This window comes from Accipiter gentilis, chromosome Z, assembly GCF_929443795.1.
Source record: "Accipiter gentilis chromosome Z, bAccGen1.1, whole genome shotgun sequence".
Taxonomy (NCBI): domain Eukaryota; kingdom Metazoa; phylum Chordata; class Aves; order Accipitriformes; family Accipitridae; genus Astur; species Astur gentilis.
This window is the reverse complement of record NC_064919.1, coordinates 79,894,848-79,910,796: the sequence shown is the minus strand read 5'-3', so window position 1 is coordinate 79,910,796 and position 15,949 is coordinate 79,894,848. Positions and strand designations below refer to the sequence as shown.

At 46.7% G+C, this 15,949-nt stretch overlaps 2 protein-coding genes across 3 annotated transcripts; one reads left to right on the top strand and one right to left on the bottom strand.

Moving 5' to 3' along the window:
* On the bottom strand, positions 1–5,514 carry LOC126036384 (phospholipase A2 inhibitor gamma subunit B-like). Of its 2 annotated transcripts, XM_049796063.1 has the most exons (5): positions 5,338–5,514; positions 3,991–4,107; positions 2,628–2,777; positions 2,346–2,486; positions 1–369 (listed from the first exon to the last, which is right to left on the bottom strand). In XM_049796063.1, exons 1-5 carry the CDS (start codon positions 5,384–5,386, stop codon positions 146–148), a joined length of 681 nt encoding a protein of 226 aa, XP_049652020.1. In that variant the 5' UTR covers positions 5,387–5,514; the 3' UTR covers positions 1–145. The 2 variants fall into 2 exon arrangements, with proteins under 2 accessions (XP_049652020.1, XP_049652021.1); XM_049796064.1 differs by lacking the exon at positions 3,991–4,107.
* Positions 5,515–7,205: 1,691 nt separating this feature from the next.
* On the top strand, positions 7,206–11,044 carry LOC126036373 (uncharacterized). Its single transcript, XM_049796048.1, has 2 exons — positions 7,206–10,430; positions 10,742–11,044. Exon 1 carries the CDS (start codon positions 7,558–7,560, stop codon positions 9,802–9,804), a length of 2,247 nt encoding a protein of 748 aa, XP_049652005.1. The 5' UTR covers positions 7,206–7,557; the 3' UTR covers positions 9,805–10,430; positions 10,742–11,044.
* Positions 11,045–15,949: the final 4,905 nt, after the last annotated feature.

The window sequence follows — 15,949 nt, the reverse complement described above, 5'->3', positions numbered from 1 at the left end:
TGTAAGTACTGTCTTTATTCTGTGAAATTATAAAAGAAGAACTAATATGAAAACAAACTCCCCACACAGGAGAAGCCACACCAAACAGGACTTGGTACGAACCACTGCTGGAGTTTGTCGTGGGCTTTGCTTAACCCAGTGAAAGTCAGAAAAGTACCTTCTTCAAGATGAATCCTGACAGGACAGGGATGAAGACAGTGTCTCGAGGGGCAAACCCAGCACTCACTCTGGCCAAAACAGAAGCTGGTTTGCATTGGAACCGCCTTAACTTTATGTCCATCATCCCCAGATTGTTTTTTCCATCTCCTACAATACTGCATTCAGAAATGGTGGTGCAACCCTTCATGGCAGCTTTCAGAGACAGTCCACCTACACAGTAGAAGAAGTACATACCATGTGTCAGGGGAACCAGTCTCCATAGTTATTCCCTCCCTGGCCAAGGAGGTCCCCATTTCCACCCCAAGAACTGCCCATTCCTTTATGTCCATTTGGCTCCAAACCCACCAACCCATTCTTGTCTGTTCCCATCCCCCAAACAAATTTGAAGAAGCAGCAAGGTCACCATGGTTGACTTGAAATACAAAGGGTTTAGGGTTGTCTTTTCTTTCTTTCTACTGAATAAGGATGTTTTTTTAAAAATCTAAACATTTTAAATTTAAAAATTGAAAAGCTTTTACATAGTTTTGTTTCTCATATTTAAAGATCATTCTGTTAAAACCTTGCCCAGTTTCCTAAATAAACCAGGGCTGTGTGACAGTACTCCAGGTGTTCATTGCATCCTCCTCTCCCTGACTCTCTTATGACATTTGAACGGGATGACTACCTCTCAGCCAATTTTGACATGTGGGTGAGAAGTCTCAAAGACATTACAGGCTGAGCCGTTTATTCAGATAAGTCTATTCTCTAAGGTCTTACAGGATTTAGCCAAACCGACAGAGAAACCCTGCTCAAATGTCCACTGAGGGAGAGCCTGAAACCTGAACTTGTCCTTTACCAACACTGTAGCATCTAGCTGAGAAGGAGACCTGAGAAGGTACTGGGTCCCCAACTCCCTATTCAGATATTCTTGCTCCTGTTGCTTGCTTTTGCTCACACTGCTGATGTTTCTCTGCTGCACAGACTATGGAGGTCTGGGATATTCTGCTGGACTTTTTAATCTCAAATACAGATAATGTATAAGGGTACTTCATTAGTTCCTCACCTTCCTTTGCTCCCCTATATCACTGCTTCCTCTGCACAGCTATTCACACTGCACAGGTCTCCTCTATTTACAGTGGCTGATCAATCAAGTCAAGACAAGTTAGGAGCATTTTTATTTCGGTGGTACACTGAATTAATTGCATCACTCTATTTCCATTGCTGTGACTAAGAAAATGCTTGTTTTCCTTAATGTTGTCTCTGTGAAACACCTTCTAATTCAGAGTTTGGACAACGCATCTATAAAGTGTATAGCAAAGACCTTCAGGCATCATATCATCACCTAGCAATATTATCAACTCAGAGGAACTTCATTCATAACCATACACAAGATAATTTTTTTCCAGTCTGCTTCTACAGCTGGTGTCGCTGCCCTTAATTTCCATGTTATTTTTGTTGCCCACTGGAGCGCAGGTGGAACTGCCATGAAAACATGAAACTCTTTTACCTGCAGCAGGGAAGGAAAGGGGAGTGACCAGGGAGCTTGCTGTCTACTTTTCTCTCTCTAATTACAGCTCCTGAGGTGGGAAAATTATTTCTGAAGGAAAGAATTACGTGCTGGTGGTGACCCCAGATGTTCAGAGGCTGGAGCTCCCTTGCAGAGAAGATCTTTGTGTACCCCAAAGGCTCAGCTGCAGCGTTCATGGGGAGGGACCTGTCCCTGGCTCTCTAGGAGTAGAGACACCACTACAACAAACAGTGTCTTGTCACCAGTGGCCAGCATCACCTCATGAGAAAGCCAGTGGCTCCGAATTAGTTTCATCTGAACCTCCACTGAATAGGCAACTGGCTTAGATCCAGAGTCATCCTCATGCATCCTAGCTAGGGCCAGCAGGTTCAGGGTTTTGGTCATATTTATTACATGTCCATGTATCAGATTGCTTCAGGAGTCCAGTTCTGCTCTTTACCACAGTTATGCCATGCTATGAGGAATCCCAACAGTTATCCTTGCATGATTGGGGAGGAGGAGGAAAAAAACACCCTTGCCCTTTTATCAGCTTTATGCATATTCCCTTCCAGTTCCACATTTCTTCCTCTATTTCCTTCACACTTTTTGCCTTTTTATTTCTCTGTGATGCTTCATCATAGACTGATTTTACCCATTTAACAAAAAAGATGGAATACAGCCCCAAATAAAAGGCAGTTACCAGAATTCATTAACCCAGCAAGGTCAACACACTGGGTTTCGGATCCGGTGCAGTTTACAATTTCGTTACCGCACTGAAAGGAGTCCACACTGTAGCAGGCAGGACACTGGTATCCATTGGGCACATTGTCCTCTGGTGGCACTGGAAGGAAAGAGATGGGCCATAATTTATTTTAATGAGGGAACGAGAGGAACGAGCCAAGTGATGGCTTAGCCTGGAAGGCCTCACCTTGGGACAGGGCAGACAGAGAGGGGACAGGGCATAAGGAAAAAGAGATCTTACAGGAGACAGAGATTGTTTGACATTCATCGCCTGTGCAGCAAGCCAAGTGACTCCTTGCTTTTACCTTCCCATAGTTCATGGTGATAGGGCCAAGCTGGCAAATGCTGGATGGCAGGCAGGACTTGATGGACGAAGGGATTGCCATCCCCCCTGTAACAAAGAGGAGGGAAGCACCAGTCATTAACCGCAAGGTAACTCCCAAGTCATTAACCGCAAGGTAACTCCCTTCCCCTCCCATTAGTACCTACAACAGCAACTCCTAAGCAGCTGTCCTGGGGTCTGAGAGGGGTCCCCCCAAAAGCAGCACCACTGATCCCAGTGATCCCCTCAGAGGAATGAGGGTGCCATCACATATGAGGCACTAGTGAGGAATTTCTCTTTCTCCATGTTGTGTTTAAAGGCAGAAAGATGGCACGACTCCTCACAGCCAGCTGGCCTTGTTGTACCTGAGCCAGAATGCCCCAACTGCAGAGCTTATGGGGTGACCCACATGCCTCTGACCCATAGTCCACATTTCTTCATGCACAGTCCGCAGATCACACAGTCCACTGCAGCCACAAGTGTCCTGGCACAGGCAAGTCTAGTCTTCCCCTTTAGCCAAAGCCAAAAGTTGTAATGGGGAGCAAAGCAGTTACATTGAGTCTACTGAGGCCCCTCCAGCACTTCAAGGATGAAGGGTGGCTTTGCACAAGCAGAAGGAAGATATGCATTAGCGCTCCCAGCACCAAAGCTGGTAGGATATGAGCCAACCTCTAGTATAAACCTCCAGTATAAAAGCCAATGGTCACAGCACTGAAGCTGGGTGATGACCAAGGCCGTGCTGCTAACACAACCAAGTGTGGAGTTGTGTCAGGGCTCAGCACTCATCTTCAGCTTATCAGCCATGGGGACATGGTGATAGCTCAGCCCTGGTAGTGCCACCAGGCTGCCTGGTGTCTCCTTCCCTGCTTGAGGATGGGACTCAGATGCAGGCCAGTTTCTCCCTCCACCCATGGCCAGTGCACCCTCAGTGCTAGATGCCAACAGCCTTGTGTCCCTCACGGTCCAGCCTCTCAACCCAACTATTCACCTTAGCCAGAATTAAAAGCCAATGTCTCATCCCAGTATGCTGCCTAGGTCCTCCCCTCCACAAGCAAGAACAAGCCCTCCCAGTAGGAAACTGCTGCTCGAGATAGAGGAACAGAGAGCTTTTCCCATCCTGGACCATCCTGATCTCTGGGTCCTCTGACAGTGAATAGGAAAATGAACAGATTATCCAAGGGCTCACCAGAAGGCCAGTGACAGAGGTGGGGAGAGAAACCCATCCCCTGGTCCCACTCTGAAAGCTGCGCTCTCATACAGCCATAGTGGATGTCTCACATACCTATCATGACCTCATGCAGAATGATGCCACAGGTATCTTCACCACCACTACAGGTTTTCATGGAGCCAGAGCAGCTTTTTCCTATGCTGTGACAAACCTCACACTGAAGGGAGATCCCTGGGGAAAGAAGGACACATTCCTGGGTAGCAGTCATGAGGGATCTCACTTCCCCTTTCATTGATGTTTTGCTTCAGCATTTGATCAGCACTTTTCACTTTCCTCTTCCCTTATTTTCCCTGCTTCAATGCTCAATTGGGGGGTGGGGGGGGGGGTGGGGGGTAGTATTATTTCTATTATTATTTATTCTAGTATGAACTTGAATTTGGGCAAGTGAGGGGAACCCATTTTGGGACAGCTTTTTACATTTTAACCACCAACATCCAGCCAGCTTCCCTTGTCTCCTCTACAGTGATGTTTGCTTGGTTTTCCTGGGGCTGCTTAGGAAAGCATCCCCACAAACCCCTCTGTCCCAGCAGGCATTCAGGTATCCCTGGATTCCCGGGCCCCAAATCCTCTCCTTGCAGTGAGCAGAGGCATCCAAAGGTCTCGGGACCAAGAGGCTGTCAGCAGGTATTAACTGTACTATGTACAAACAGAGGAATGGCATATCTCTTTGTAGGCATTAAGGGAAAACACTTTACCTGCTGGAACACCTTAAGAAGATCGGAATATCAGGCAGTCAGCAGAACACACTTAGAAAGGAATAAGTTTTTATCAACAGGACAAACATCATGTCTTCCCTGACACACCATCATTGGGACCCAAGGGTCCAGAATGCAAATTAAGAGGCCCAGGGCATGTGTCAGTTCCCTAAACCCAGGTGTCATCCAAGGCACCTTGCAGTGGCTGTGACATCTATATGGGGTGGCAGGTATAACACAAGACCACTGAGACACCAGTCTCTGCTCTTCCAGAGCAGAGCTGATGGACAGCTGAGATGACATATAATGTCTAAAATGTCACACAACCCCAGGCATGAGCAAAATAAATGAGCCCCTAAGTTTGTGGTAAACGGTAGCTGGTGATCAATTCAGCTGACCAAAGGTCTGTCTGCCTCAAAATAACTTGTGTCACTCCTTTGACTGTCCTTGCTAGTTACCAGTTACCACCAGTTACCACCACGGGAGCTTAGACTGCCAGCTCACATTGTAAACGCCTACACCTTCATCTGCACATTGTCTAATAGCACCAAAGATCCCCCAAGACCAGTCACCCCTCTGTGGTGCAGATCCCACTGGATGAGGGGTTCTTATGGCTCAGATGGCAGGAATGGCCCCACACGCGCAGCACCCATTCCCAGACCATTACCATGTCTCGCAACCCCACAGGTCCCACCGAAAAACTCACCTGGGTCCAGGAAAGCCAGGAAGAAGCTGAGGCCAAGGGACACTTTCATGCTGATGGGATGTAAGCACAGGGAGCTGCCAAGTCTTGCTGAACACAGCACTGTGTGCCACAATGGCTTTATAAACTGGAGGGAAACGGTGTTTTGGGGAAGTGGTGGTTGAGGAAGTGCTCTGAAGAATACAGATACTGCAAAGCACTAGCACCAGTGTTTGTTTTTAGATTTAAAGCACAAGTTCTGCTTTTTCCTCTGCATGAGTAGTGCTGTTTGTCTTTCCCCAGTCTAGAGTATGCAGCCTGTGGGGAAAGACTGGCTTCCCTGGGGTCTATCAGGTATGTCTCCAGTGCAGACTTTGTTTGAACAACATTCAGCCTCTGCCATACATATGAATGATGGAGAAGAAACCATTTGAACAGCCCTGTTGTGCTCTCACCATTAGGCCCAAAGAAGCAAAGTGTAGCAAGGGCCAGCCAGGAATTTTCCTCGTGGCTGAGTTTTTGCTGGCTGGTTTCCCATCTCCCTTCCCATCAGACAATCAGGAGCTCTCATGCCCCGAGTACAGCAGCAAAGCAGACAGTGGCAAAGCAGTGAGCTTCCTCTCCAAGCTGGCGTGCAGCTTCTGTTTGCAATATGACTGCTAATTCATACCTTGGAGCAGGCTCAGTCAGGGGTTCCTGGGGTTGATTATGTCAGAGTTGCAAAGCGGGTCCTCCAGGGTGCAGTTTTGATATAAACACTTGGAAGTTGCTAGGAACGTCTTCTATTGTACCTCTGGGCTTTAAATCAAACCAGCCAGCAGGGAGAAAGCATCGATGTGGCTATGAGACAGCCTGGTCACAGCTTAAGTAATAAGGTAATAGCAGGTTTTCCATGCCCTGAGATCTCACGATGAGCTAATGCCAAGCAGCAGTGACCAACTTGCCATCAGCCCAAAGGTTCACTGCCCTGTGTGCAGGTTTTATCAGGATGCGCTGCCTCACTGAAAACGTTTCCTACCCTGAAGATATCCTCTTTACTCGTCTCCCATGCCAGAACAGAAAGCCAGTTAGTTTATGGTCCGCCAGGACTTTTTGCATTGATGGCAAGGAAGAACTGAAATGTTCTTGTGCCACCGCTCAACTGCAGTATCAGCGACTTGGGCAAGAAACTGCTCCAAGTAGACTTCTTGCTGTGTAGCACAGCAGGGGCGCTGGGCTCATCTGGCCTCCAGACACAAGGGCAACACAAACAACAAGTCCTCCGCACCAGCAGCGTGCAGACCACAAGTACAGAGGCATAATGAATCACAAATACAAGATGCAAGGATCTTTGGAGGCTCACCCAGTCCATCCTGCTGCCCGGGACAAGGGCTGCCTGTGGGGATGAATCATGTAGCTGGGAAATCCAATTTGCTGGGGAGGGAGTCTCACGTTGACCTTGGTGGGGCTAGGTGTTTGATGAAGAGCTGAGAGGGTTTCACTGCTGAGGTTTCCTACTACTGCACAAATGAGCTAAGTGCTGTTCCTGGCTCTATGAAAGACTTCTGTAGGGTTCAGTTATATGGAAGTTAGTTATTGGACCTGAAAATAGCTCATGGTCACAAGATTGTTCCAGGCGCCTTTAGAAGGCCTTGAACAGAATAAATAAGAAGATAGAAGAAGAAAGATCCCAATTAGGAAAACACAGGCGCACATTCCACGATAAAGGGAACTTGGCACAAACAACCTCAATTCAGGGGCTTATCTTGACCAATTGGACTAAGACAAGTCTTGTATGCTCTAATTAACACAACCAATTATGTCTTATGTTTGTGCGCGTGGACAGTACCGATGTAACCAATCACCGCTTATGCTTATGCGTGTGGACAGTACGATGTAACCAATCACCGCTTATGCTTGTGCGTGTGGACACCAAGTGCTTGCATGTAGTAGCCAATCAAAAGTCTCTCAACAACTTAGAGAATTGTATAAAAATGATTAGCTAAGCTCAATAAACTGGCGACTTTAATCATCACATTGGTGTTTCGTCGTCCGGGCCCCGCACGGATTAATCCCGAAACCCTACATTTGGCGACCTCCGACGTGATCCGAAGAGGAACAAGAGGCAACACTACTGAAAAGGTGGGGGAATTGCCGCGGACCACGGTGGCTTGAAAGACAGCACCGACACTGCTCGAGAGAGGCAGGACACTGCTTGGGAAAAAGCAGGTAAAATCGTAAGCTTACATTGATAAAAAGGGCGGCATGGGTAACGCAGTATCTGCAAAAGAAAAAGCAGCCATAAAGACATTTATGAGGCTGACTGAAGAAACAAAAATAGATATTAAAAAGGATCAGTTAGAGGACTTGTTACAGTGGGGCCAAAGAAGAGGATTTTTTAAAGACTCTGAGGCTCTCTTTTCATTGTCTATTTGGGAGAATTTAGGAAAGGAAATATGGGACTCTGTACAAGAAGGAAATAAAATAGCTGCACGTCTGGCAGCACATTGGAAAAAGTGTCTCCAAATGATGCAGCAAATAACATCAGAAACTGCTGCTCAGGATGCACTAAAACATGCTATAGCGACAGAAATTCGAAACATTAATGCTCCTGCTCCGCTAGCATGCTGTCCGGCAGCGGAGACAGTGTACGGAACATCGGAGCCTCCCCTGCTGCCAACGGCACCGCTGTTAGAGGAACAGAAAACACCGGTTGCAGCTTTTCCCGTAGAAGAGCTGAATTTTTGGGGGAAGGGAAATAACGCTGATGTTCCTATGGCTCCGTTAACACCCGAGGAACAGGCGGTGATAAATCCTTTGCCAGAAAAGTTGAGTCAGCCGCCGTTACGAGCGGAGGATGTTCCTCTGCCCATGGACACTGATGATTGGGGGGCCCCAGAGGACTTAGAGAATGCTGGGGAAGCTCAAAACCAGCTGTGTACCGATTCTGATGATACGGACAAGGACTTGACTACTTTAATATTAGAACAAAAAAAGACAATGCTAGAATTGTTAAAGGAGATGCGGAAAAGAGACGGGGGTAAAAATGGGCAGCCGCTGACGAGAAAGTCATATGAGAAAGCAGCAACTGCGATCATCGAGAGTATGGATTCTTTTGCTAAAGTGGTGGGCAATGGGGAAGAAAAATCCCCCAGGGACAAAACGCAAGATCTGATTGATCTGTGTGTACCAAAGGGGAAATTAGTGCCCGATGAGGGGAAAGGGTCTGAAGGGAGATACGAGGATAGATACAAAGGAATGCGACAGCTAACAGACCCGCCCTCACGAAACACGGAACCAGCCCGGGCAGGACCCCCACCACCACCACCACCCAGCGATCCGTCTTTTTCGCCGGGACAATGCTGGCGCGGGATTATCGAACAAGCCACTATAGAAGGAGTCATACTGCCACCCACCATCAGCTCCTTTCCCGTGTTCACTGAACCGGGAGGGAAACGACAATGGGCGCCTCTGGACTGGAAAACAGTTCGGGAACTGCAAAAGGCCATCATGCAATATGGAATAGACAATAAGTACGTACAACAAATGATACAACAATTTTTCAAGGCACAAACCTTAGTGCCTGCGGATATAAAGGTTTTGGTGGAGATGTTCTTCGAACCAACTCAGAGGTTGCTGTTTCACGATCTGTGGAGGCAGAAAGCAGAGGAAGCCCAGGTGAGAAATTTAGATGCTGGGGCACAAAATCCACTTGCGTTTGTCAGTATTGATATGTTACTCGGCACGGGACAGTTTGCTACTGGCCCTGTTCAGGCTGCATTAAGACCAGAGGTTTTACAATTGGCACAACAACTAGCTCTGGAAGCTATTTCAGAGGTGCCGCAAGTGGGTAAGCTGGTTCCACCCTATTCTCAAATCATGCAAGGGGAAGAGGAACCGTATATGAAATTTCTTGACCGTCTGAAAGCTGCTGTTGATGCATCGCCCACTTTAACCCCCGAAGCGAAAGCTGCGGTCGGAAAGGATTTAGCTATTCAAAACGCGAATATGAAATGCAGGCAAATCATTGCGTCGCTTCCACGTACAGCTACATTAGTAGATATTATAGAGGCTTGCAATCGCTTGCCTCTGATACAGGAACAAGAAAAGGCTAAAATACATGCGGAAGCTCACGCTGCTGCACTCGCGGTAGCATTGCGACCGATGGTGCGACAGGGGAAGGGAGACTACGGTCCACACAAAGACCCCCCCGTGTGTCATCGGTGTGGTCAGCTGGGGCATTTGAGACGCGCGTGCCCCCAACGTATTACAACGCAGCCTCGATCTGTGCAGACACAGACTAACAGCAGCCGATCCAACTTTCCTGGAGTCTGTGAGAGGTGTGACAAGTTCGGACACAAGGCCAGCAACTGTCGGTCAAAGTTTAAGAAGGACGGAACACCATTAACATTCAGCAATCAGGGAAACGGGATAACGAGCGCCAAGATGAGGGGCGCCAAGACATCAAGTGCCTCTCAGACGGGGGAGATGGAGTACCCGGTTGTCTCTTAGAACTTAAGGCAGCCACCAAAGGAAGTGCAGGAGTCGACCTGGCCGTTGCCGCTGACACGACAATAACTGATGACAAAGTTCATGTTGTTCCATCGAATGCTACTGGGCCTTTGGGTCTTGGACTAAGTGCATTGCTTTTGGGACGCTCTTCTGTTTCTAAACAAGGAATATTCGTCTTGCCTGGAGTTATTGATGCTGACTTCACAGGAACTATTTCAATTATGGTGAAAGTGTTTGTTCCTCCTGTAATCATTATGGCTGGGACCCGAATTGCTCAATTAGTGCCCTTCAGGGCTAGCGTCCCCTGTGTCAGAGACGCCGAACGAGGGGGTGGGGGATTCGGATCTACTGACACCCCATTCGTGGCCTTCACAGAAATAATTGGATCTGCCAAACCCGTTCGTCAATTCAATCTATATGGACCTTTGGGAAAATCTCTGCTTGGTAAACGTATGCTCCTCGACACAGGGTCTGATGTGACCATAGTTCCAAAGGAAGAGTGGTTCGAGGGCTGGGAATTGCAAAATGTCGACACCGTGGTAACAGGTATTGGAGGCCAGAGTTCCACACAAATTAGCGTAAATTTCATAACGATTGAGGACTGTGAAGACAAGAGGACGGCACATGTAAGGCCTTATGTTTTGAATACTACCGTGTGGCTTTTGGGTCGGGACGCTTTGGCGCAATGGGGGGTTAGATTGACCACGCATTTTTAGAAGCGGCCATTGACAAGCGACCAACCCTAAAATTGAAATGGCTAATGGACAGACCCATTTGGGTTGATCAATGGCCGCTGGTAACAGAAAAGGTCGCTGTTTTAGAGCAACTCGTGGCTGAACAGATGGAAGCAGGACATTTGGTTCCTTCCACAAGCCCGTGGAACACTCCCGTGTTTACCATCTTGAAAAAGTCGGAGGGTATGCTTGTGTTTCCACAGGTAACGAACAACCCCATTGGATACCGGCGAAATGGGTCAAGCCGTGGATTGAGCGACCAGATGCCACAGACAACTCAGAAGAGCAAGAGCAAGAAGCAGCGGAGACGTCAGCAGGTCCTGAAGCCCTAGATAGACCGACTAGACAAATCACAACAGAGACTGGCAGTCAATGTGGAGATTAAGAATGCATGTAAAAAACATGGAGTATGATATAGTTTTTGAATATGTATTTTAGTGCGAGTGGGTAGAAAAGAGAGTAAATTCAAAAAAAAAAAAAAAAACTAAAATTTTTTTTTAACCACTGTAACAGACATTCAACTAATCATAATCTACTAACCTACTAACCTATAACTAATTGTATAGAGGCTAAGCAGTTTAGAATAAGTGCTGTAGAGAATAAGTAAATATATATATATAGTTTAATGTTAATCAGTCCTCAGCGAAACATTACTCACAGAAGCCGAGTGTGGAAGTAGTTTTCAGATACCTGATATGTAGTCATTCATAAAAAAAATTAAAATAAAATAAAAAAAAAAATTACTGAAATTAGAAATAAGGTCATAGACTTAGTTAAGAATCTAGAAATAGGGCGATGGGAAGGTCCATTTTTCATTAATAACCTTGGGGCGAGATTCTGCTTATGTTTTCACAGGTGCCAGCCCCTGATGGACTTCCGTTTGATTTATGCGACCATCATCACCTGAAGCATCATAGATGGTGCGGCAATACGAATTCCACCTCAGCCAAAAACTAATACGTAGGTCATCTTAGCTAACGTAAGAGATTAAAATTCTCAGTGTATTACGGCCGCATCACAAAGCCCATGAACGAATTGATAAGATAACTATGACTTGTGCAGTGCGCCTGGCCAGCGAGTGCATGCGTCATAGGTTTTCAATTGAGGTGGCTTTTGGCACACGCTGGCCACATGTGCTAAAATCCATTCCTCTGAAAATGTATAAATACCGGGATTTTCTGAAGAGCATCAGGCTGGTGTGCAGCAAAACCATAGTTGCCTCTGTAGGGACACCCACATAAAACTGACACCTACTGATTGCTGGGCTAAGTTTGCAGAACAAGACAGCAATATGCTATTCAAAAAAAAAAAAAAAAAAAAAAAAAGCGAGAGAGGGGGAGATGTAGGGTTCAGTTATATGGAAGTTAGTTATTGGACCTGAAAATAGCTCATGGTCACAAGATTGTTCCAGGCGCCTTTAGAAGGCCTTGAACAGAATAAATAAGAAGATAGAAGAAGAAAGATCCCAATTAGGAAAACACAGGTGCACATTCCACGATAAAGGGAACTTGGCACAAACAACCTCAATTCAGGGGCTTATCTTGACCAATTGGACTAAGACAAGTCTTGTATGCTCTAATTAACACAACCAATTATGTCTTATGTTTGTGCGCGTGGACAGTACGATGTAACCAATCACCGCTTATGCTTGTGCGTGTGGACACCAAGTGCTTGCATGTAGTAGCCAATCAAAAGTCTCTCAACAACTTAGAGAATTGTATAAAAATGATTAGCTAAGCTCAATAAACTGGCGACTTTAATCATCACATTGGTGTTTCGTCGTCCGGGCCCTGCACAGATTAATCCCTAAACCCTGCAGACTTCCTGCAAATCCATAGAGAAAAAACACAGATCTCACTGATGTTTCCACTCCCTTGTTGCTTTGTTTTTCTGTTTCTCTCTCCCACCTTACTATCTGCTTTTCCCATTTGAGACTAACCTCTTCAGAGAAAAAGTGGTCTTGTGACTTTTCCAAATACAGTGAGCCGTCCAGTGGGAGCTCTTCGTAGCTAAACCTACAGCACTATGAGAATGGAAATCAGTGCAATCACACCAGATAAAAGCCAAGGTCCCCCAATATCCATAAAGCTGGTATCACAAGAAGATAAGGGAGAATTATATCATCACTTTGAATTTCTTTTTTAGCTCAGAAATGGTCTCATGCCACATAACGAAGTCAAACTTCTGACTGCTGCCAGTCCAGGATTAAAATTCATTCCTCATTGGTCTTAAACCTCAGACTGAATAAAACCTTGTCCCCAGGCAGGCTGTGGTACTCAGATCAGGGTGATCCTGCCATTTATCTACAAGTGGGTCTGCAGATACAGGTAGGGAGATGAGTGGATGTGACTGTCTCTGGTGATTTTAATTTCATGCCCTTTCATTTAAGATGATTACTGAAGTGCCTGGGGGATTTTCCCTGAATGACATGACTGCACTAGCCCCACTGAATTATATTGAACTCACCTGTTTCCCACCTCTCATGGAGGGAGGGTGTTGAAGCTGCAGCCTTTTCATGTGCATTTTTAGAGATGAAACGAAGCGTAGCAAGGAGGAGCCAAAATCTGCAGCAATAGGAGACCTGTAAAAAAGAAGACTTATGAGAATGTGGAAACAATAAAGGTGCTCAGAAAACACCCAGTCATATCACATATATCTGCAAAAACAAGGACTGCATAGGAAAAAATACCACAGGAGCCTTACATGAGGCATTGAGGGAATTTTCTAACAGTGACAACAGTGAAGCTGATTGCCTAGGAAGGTGTGGATCCTCCATCATGGGTGGCTTGGAAAAACAGGCTAGACAAATACTGGGAATTATTTAAGTTGATAGGATCCTGCTCCAGGGCTGAGAGATGGATTAGATGATCTCTTACAAGATCCCTTCTAAATTGGTTCCTACTCTTTAATTTCATGGTGTGCATGAAATGCCTGTCTTCTGCAGCTTGTCCATGTTTCCAGAAGCAGAATGGGGTGATAATACGATAGTCACACTCTACAGGGAGGTGAGGCAGAGGCTGGGGAGGTCAGAGAAATTTGTAAGACGAGAAAAGTTAGAAATCCAAACCTGAAAATAGCCCTGGCAGGAAGGTAAGAAGTGCATATGTTTGAAAGAAAGATGTTCAGCAGGAGAAAGATGCCCGTCTAGGCTAGAGCATGGACAAAAATCGTATATGAATCTGTCATGCAGGCTTGTGGCAGAAAATGCCAGGGGGGTCATAAAATCATTTATGTTGGAAAAGACCCTTGAGATCATCAAGTCCAACCATCAACCTAACACTACTAAGTCCACCACTAAACCATGTCCCTAAGTGCCAAATCTATACATCTTTTAAATACCTTCAGGGATGGTGACTTCCCTGGGCAGCCTGTTCCAACGCTTGACAACCTGTTCAGTGAAGAAATTTTTCCTAATATCCAATCTAAACCTTGCATGGCACAACCTGAGCCTATTAGCTGTCATCCTAAGAGCCCAAACATATGGCTTTTAGACATATATGTCATCAAAGCATGAAGCTAATGAATCAGGTTTACACCACAGCTGAAGAACCCAGGTCAGAAAGCTCTGGGAAAAGTAAGAAAAGTGGCTAAGGTGTGACAAAGAAAGGAAAATATAGAAAGGGCTGGGCATGCACGGTTTGTGTAGGAGGTACTAGGGAAAAGCCTTATACAGACCTAACTGGGGTTGAAATGCAAGGAGATGCTCAAGGGAGAATGACAACCATGGCTTTAAGAAAGAATAAGTGAGATCAGAGCTAAGGATAAACCCTCTGATGGTGAGATCAGCTGGGGCCAGGATGAGCACTCTGTTCCTGTGATTGAACACTTGAGAATGAGCCAGAAGGACAGGGTGTGCCTGGGCCCAGGGCGAAGCCAATGCAGCCCTGGGACCAGGCAAGGGCACTGCGGCTGCCAGCCCTCATCCCTCACAGTTACTGTGGCTCCATGGGATGGCAGCACCCTGGCAAAGGCTCCCCTCCCAGCAGCTGGGAAGACAGCAAAGCACTTTCTGCAATGGTGTACAAAAACAAGAACCCAGGCAGAGGCTATTGCAATGCAACTGCTCAGCTCAGAGGCACAGCTCACACTGGTGATCTAAATCCAACTGATGTGTCTCTCTAAACACCTCACTTGCAGATATCCTGATCTGCAGACACCCTTTCAGGAACTGGCCACATTTATTTGAGATTCACTGGAGTCACTAACTCTGTGAAACTACATCTGACTCAGGAAGCCCCAACACAGAATTAGCCAAGGCTGGCACAGTAGTACGGAGTCAGGAGTATCACAGATGTTTGCTCTGTTCTTCCTCAGGGCTCTGCTTATGTTCACTCTTTAGGGTTTGGTTTGCTTTTTTTTTTTTTTCCATGCTCCTGTCGCCAGAGGGATGAGTACTGCATCCTGCAGCCAGCTCTAGGGAGGAGCATCTCTTGGGTAAGGATCAACCACCCACCAGTTGCAGCAGAAGCTCAGTGGGGTTGGGGTGGCTGGAGAGGAGCAGAGCAGCTCCCACTGCACCTGCTGCCACTGCTTGTAGCTGAGCAGAGTAGGGGGAGCAGGTGAGGCTCAAATCAAAGCAGAGACCTGAGGAAGAATATGGTCATGTGCATGCTCCAGGTCATGGATGATATAGTCAGATGCATGTCACCATGTCAGGTTGAAGCCCTGTACACAGGGTCCTTGCATGGCCTGGGTGGTCAGCTGGCTCCAGAGGGTCACCCAGGCTGGTGGCAGCCATAGCAGTACTGCCCCCCACTGTCTCCACATTACCAGGACACAGCTCCAGAACCAGGCTGGAGGGGCCATCATGCCCATAATAGCCATTTTTAAGCACACTGTGCCTCTTTTTCTTCTTATGTTAGAAGATGTGATAGTCTGACAAATTATAGTCAATGTCTCAAACATTCATTAAAGAACTTTGGTGGAGAAGACGGCCTCTGTAAAAATGCTGGAGTTGTGCCAACAGGAAAATGTGGCCAGAGGAGAGGGCCTCACAGAGGGTGGGACCATGCTTCTCCAAAGCCACAATTCCTTATCTTAAGTGACCAAGAGAAGCAGCACAACGTATGTGCCTGGAGGAGGGGCCCCACAGAGGATAGAACTGCGCTTCTATCTTAAGCGGTCATGCCAGCAGGGAAGGAGAGGCAACTCCCCAATGAACCCCCCAAAGCTCACCAACTGATTCCAGAGAACCCCAGGAACATGAACTGTGGATGTTGAGACTGCCGACTAATGCACTATAAAAGAAGGGAGAACAAGTTTTCAGTGCACACTCTCCAGAACTGGATGTCTACGCTGGCTGTACCAACGCTGGACCCAGGACTGGTGAAACCTTTTTCTTCTCTCTCTTTCTTTCTTTCTCTCTCTCACTCCCTCTTTTTCTTCTCTCTTTTCCACAGTCCCTATACCTC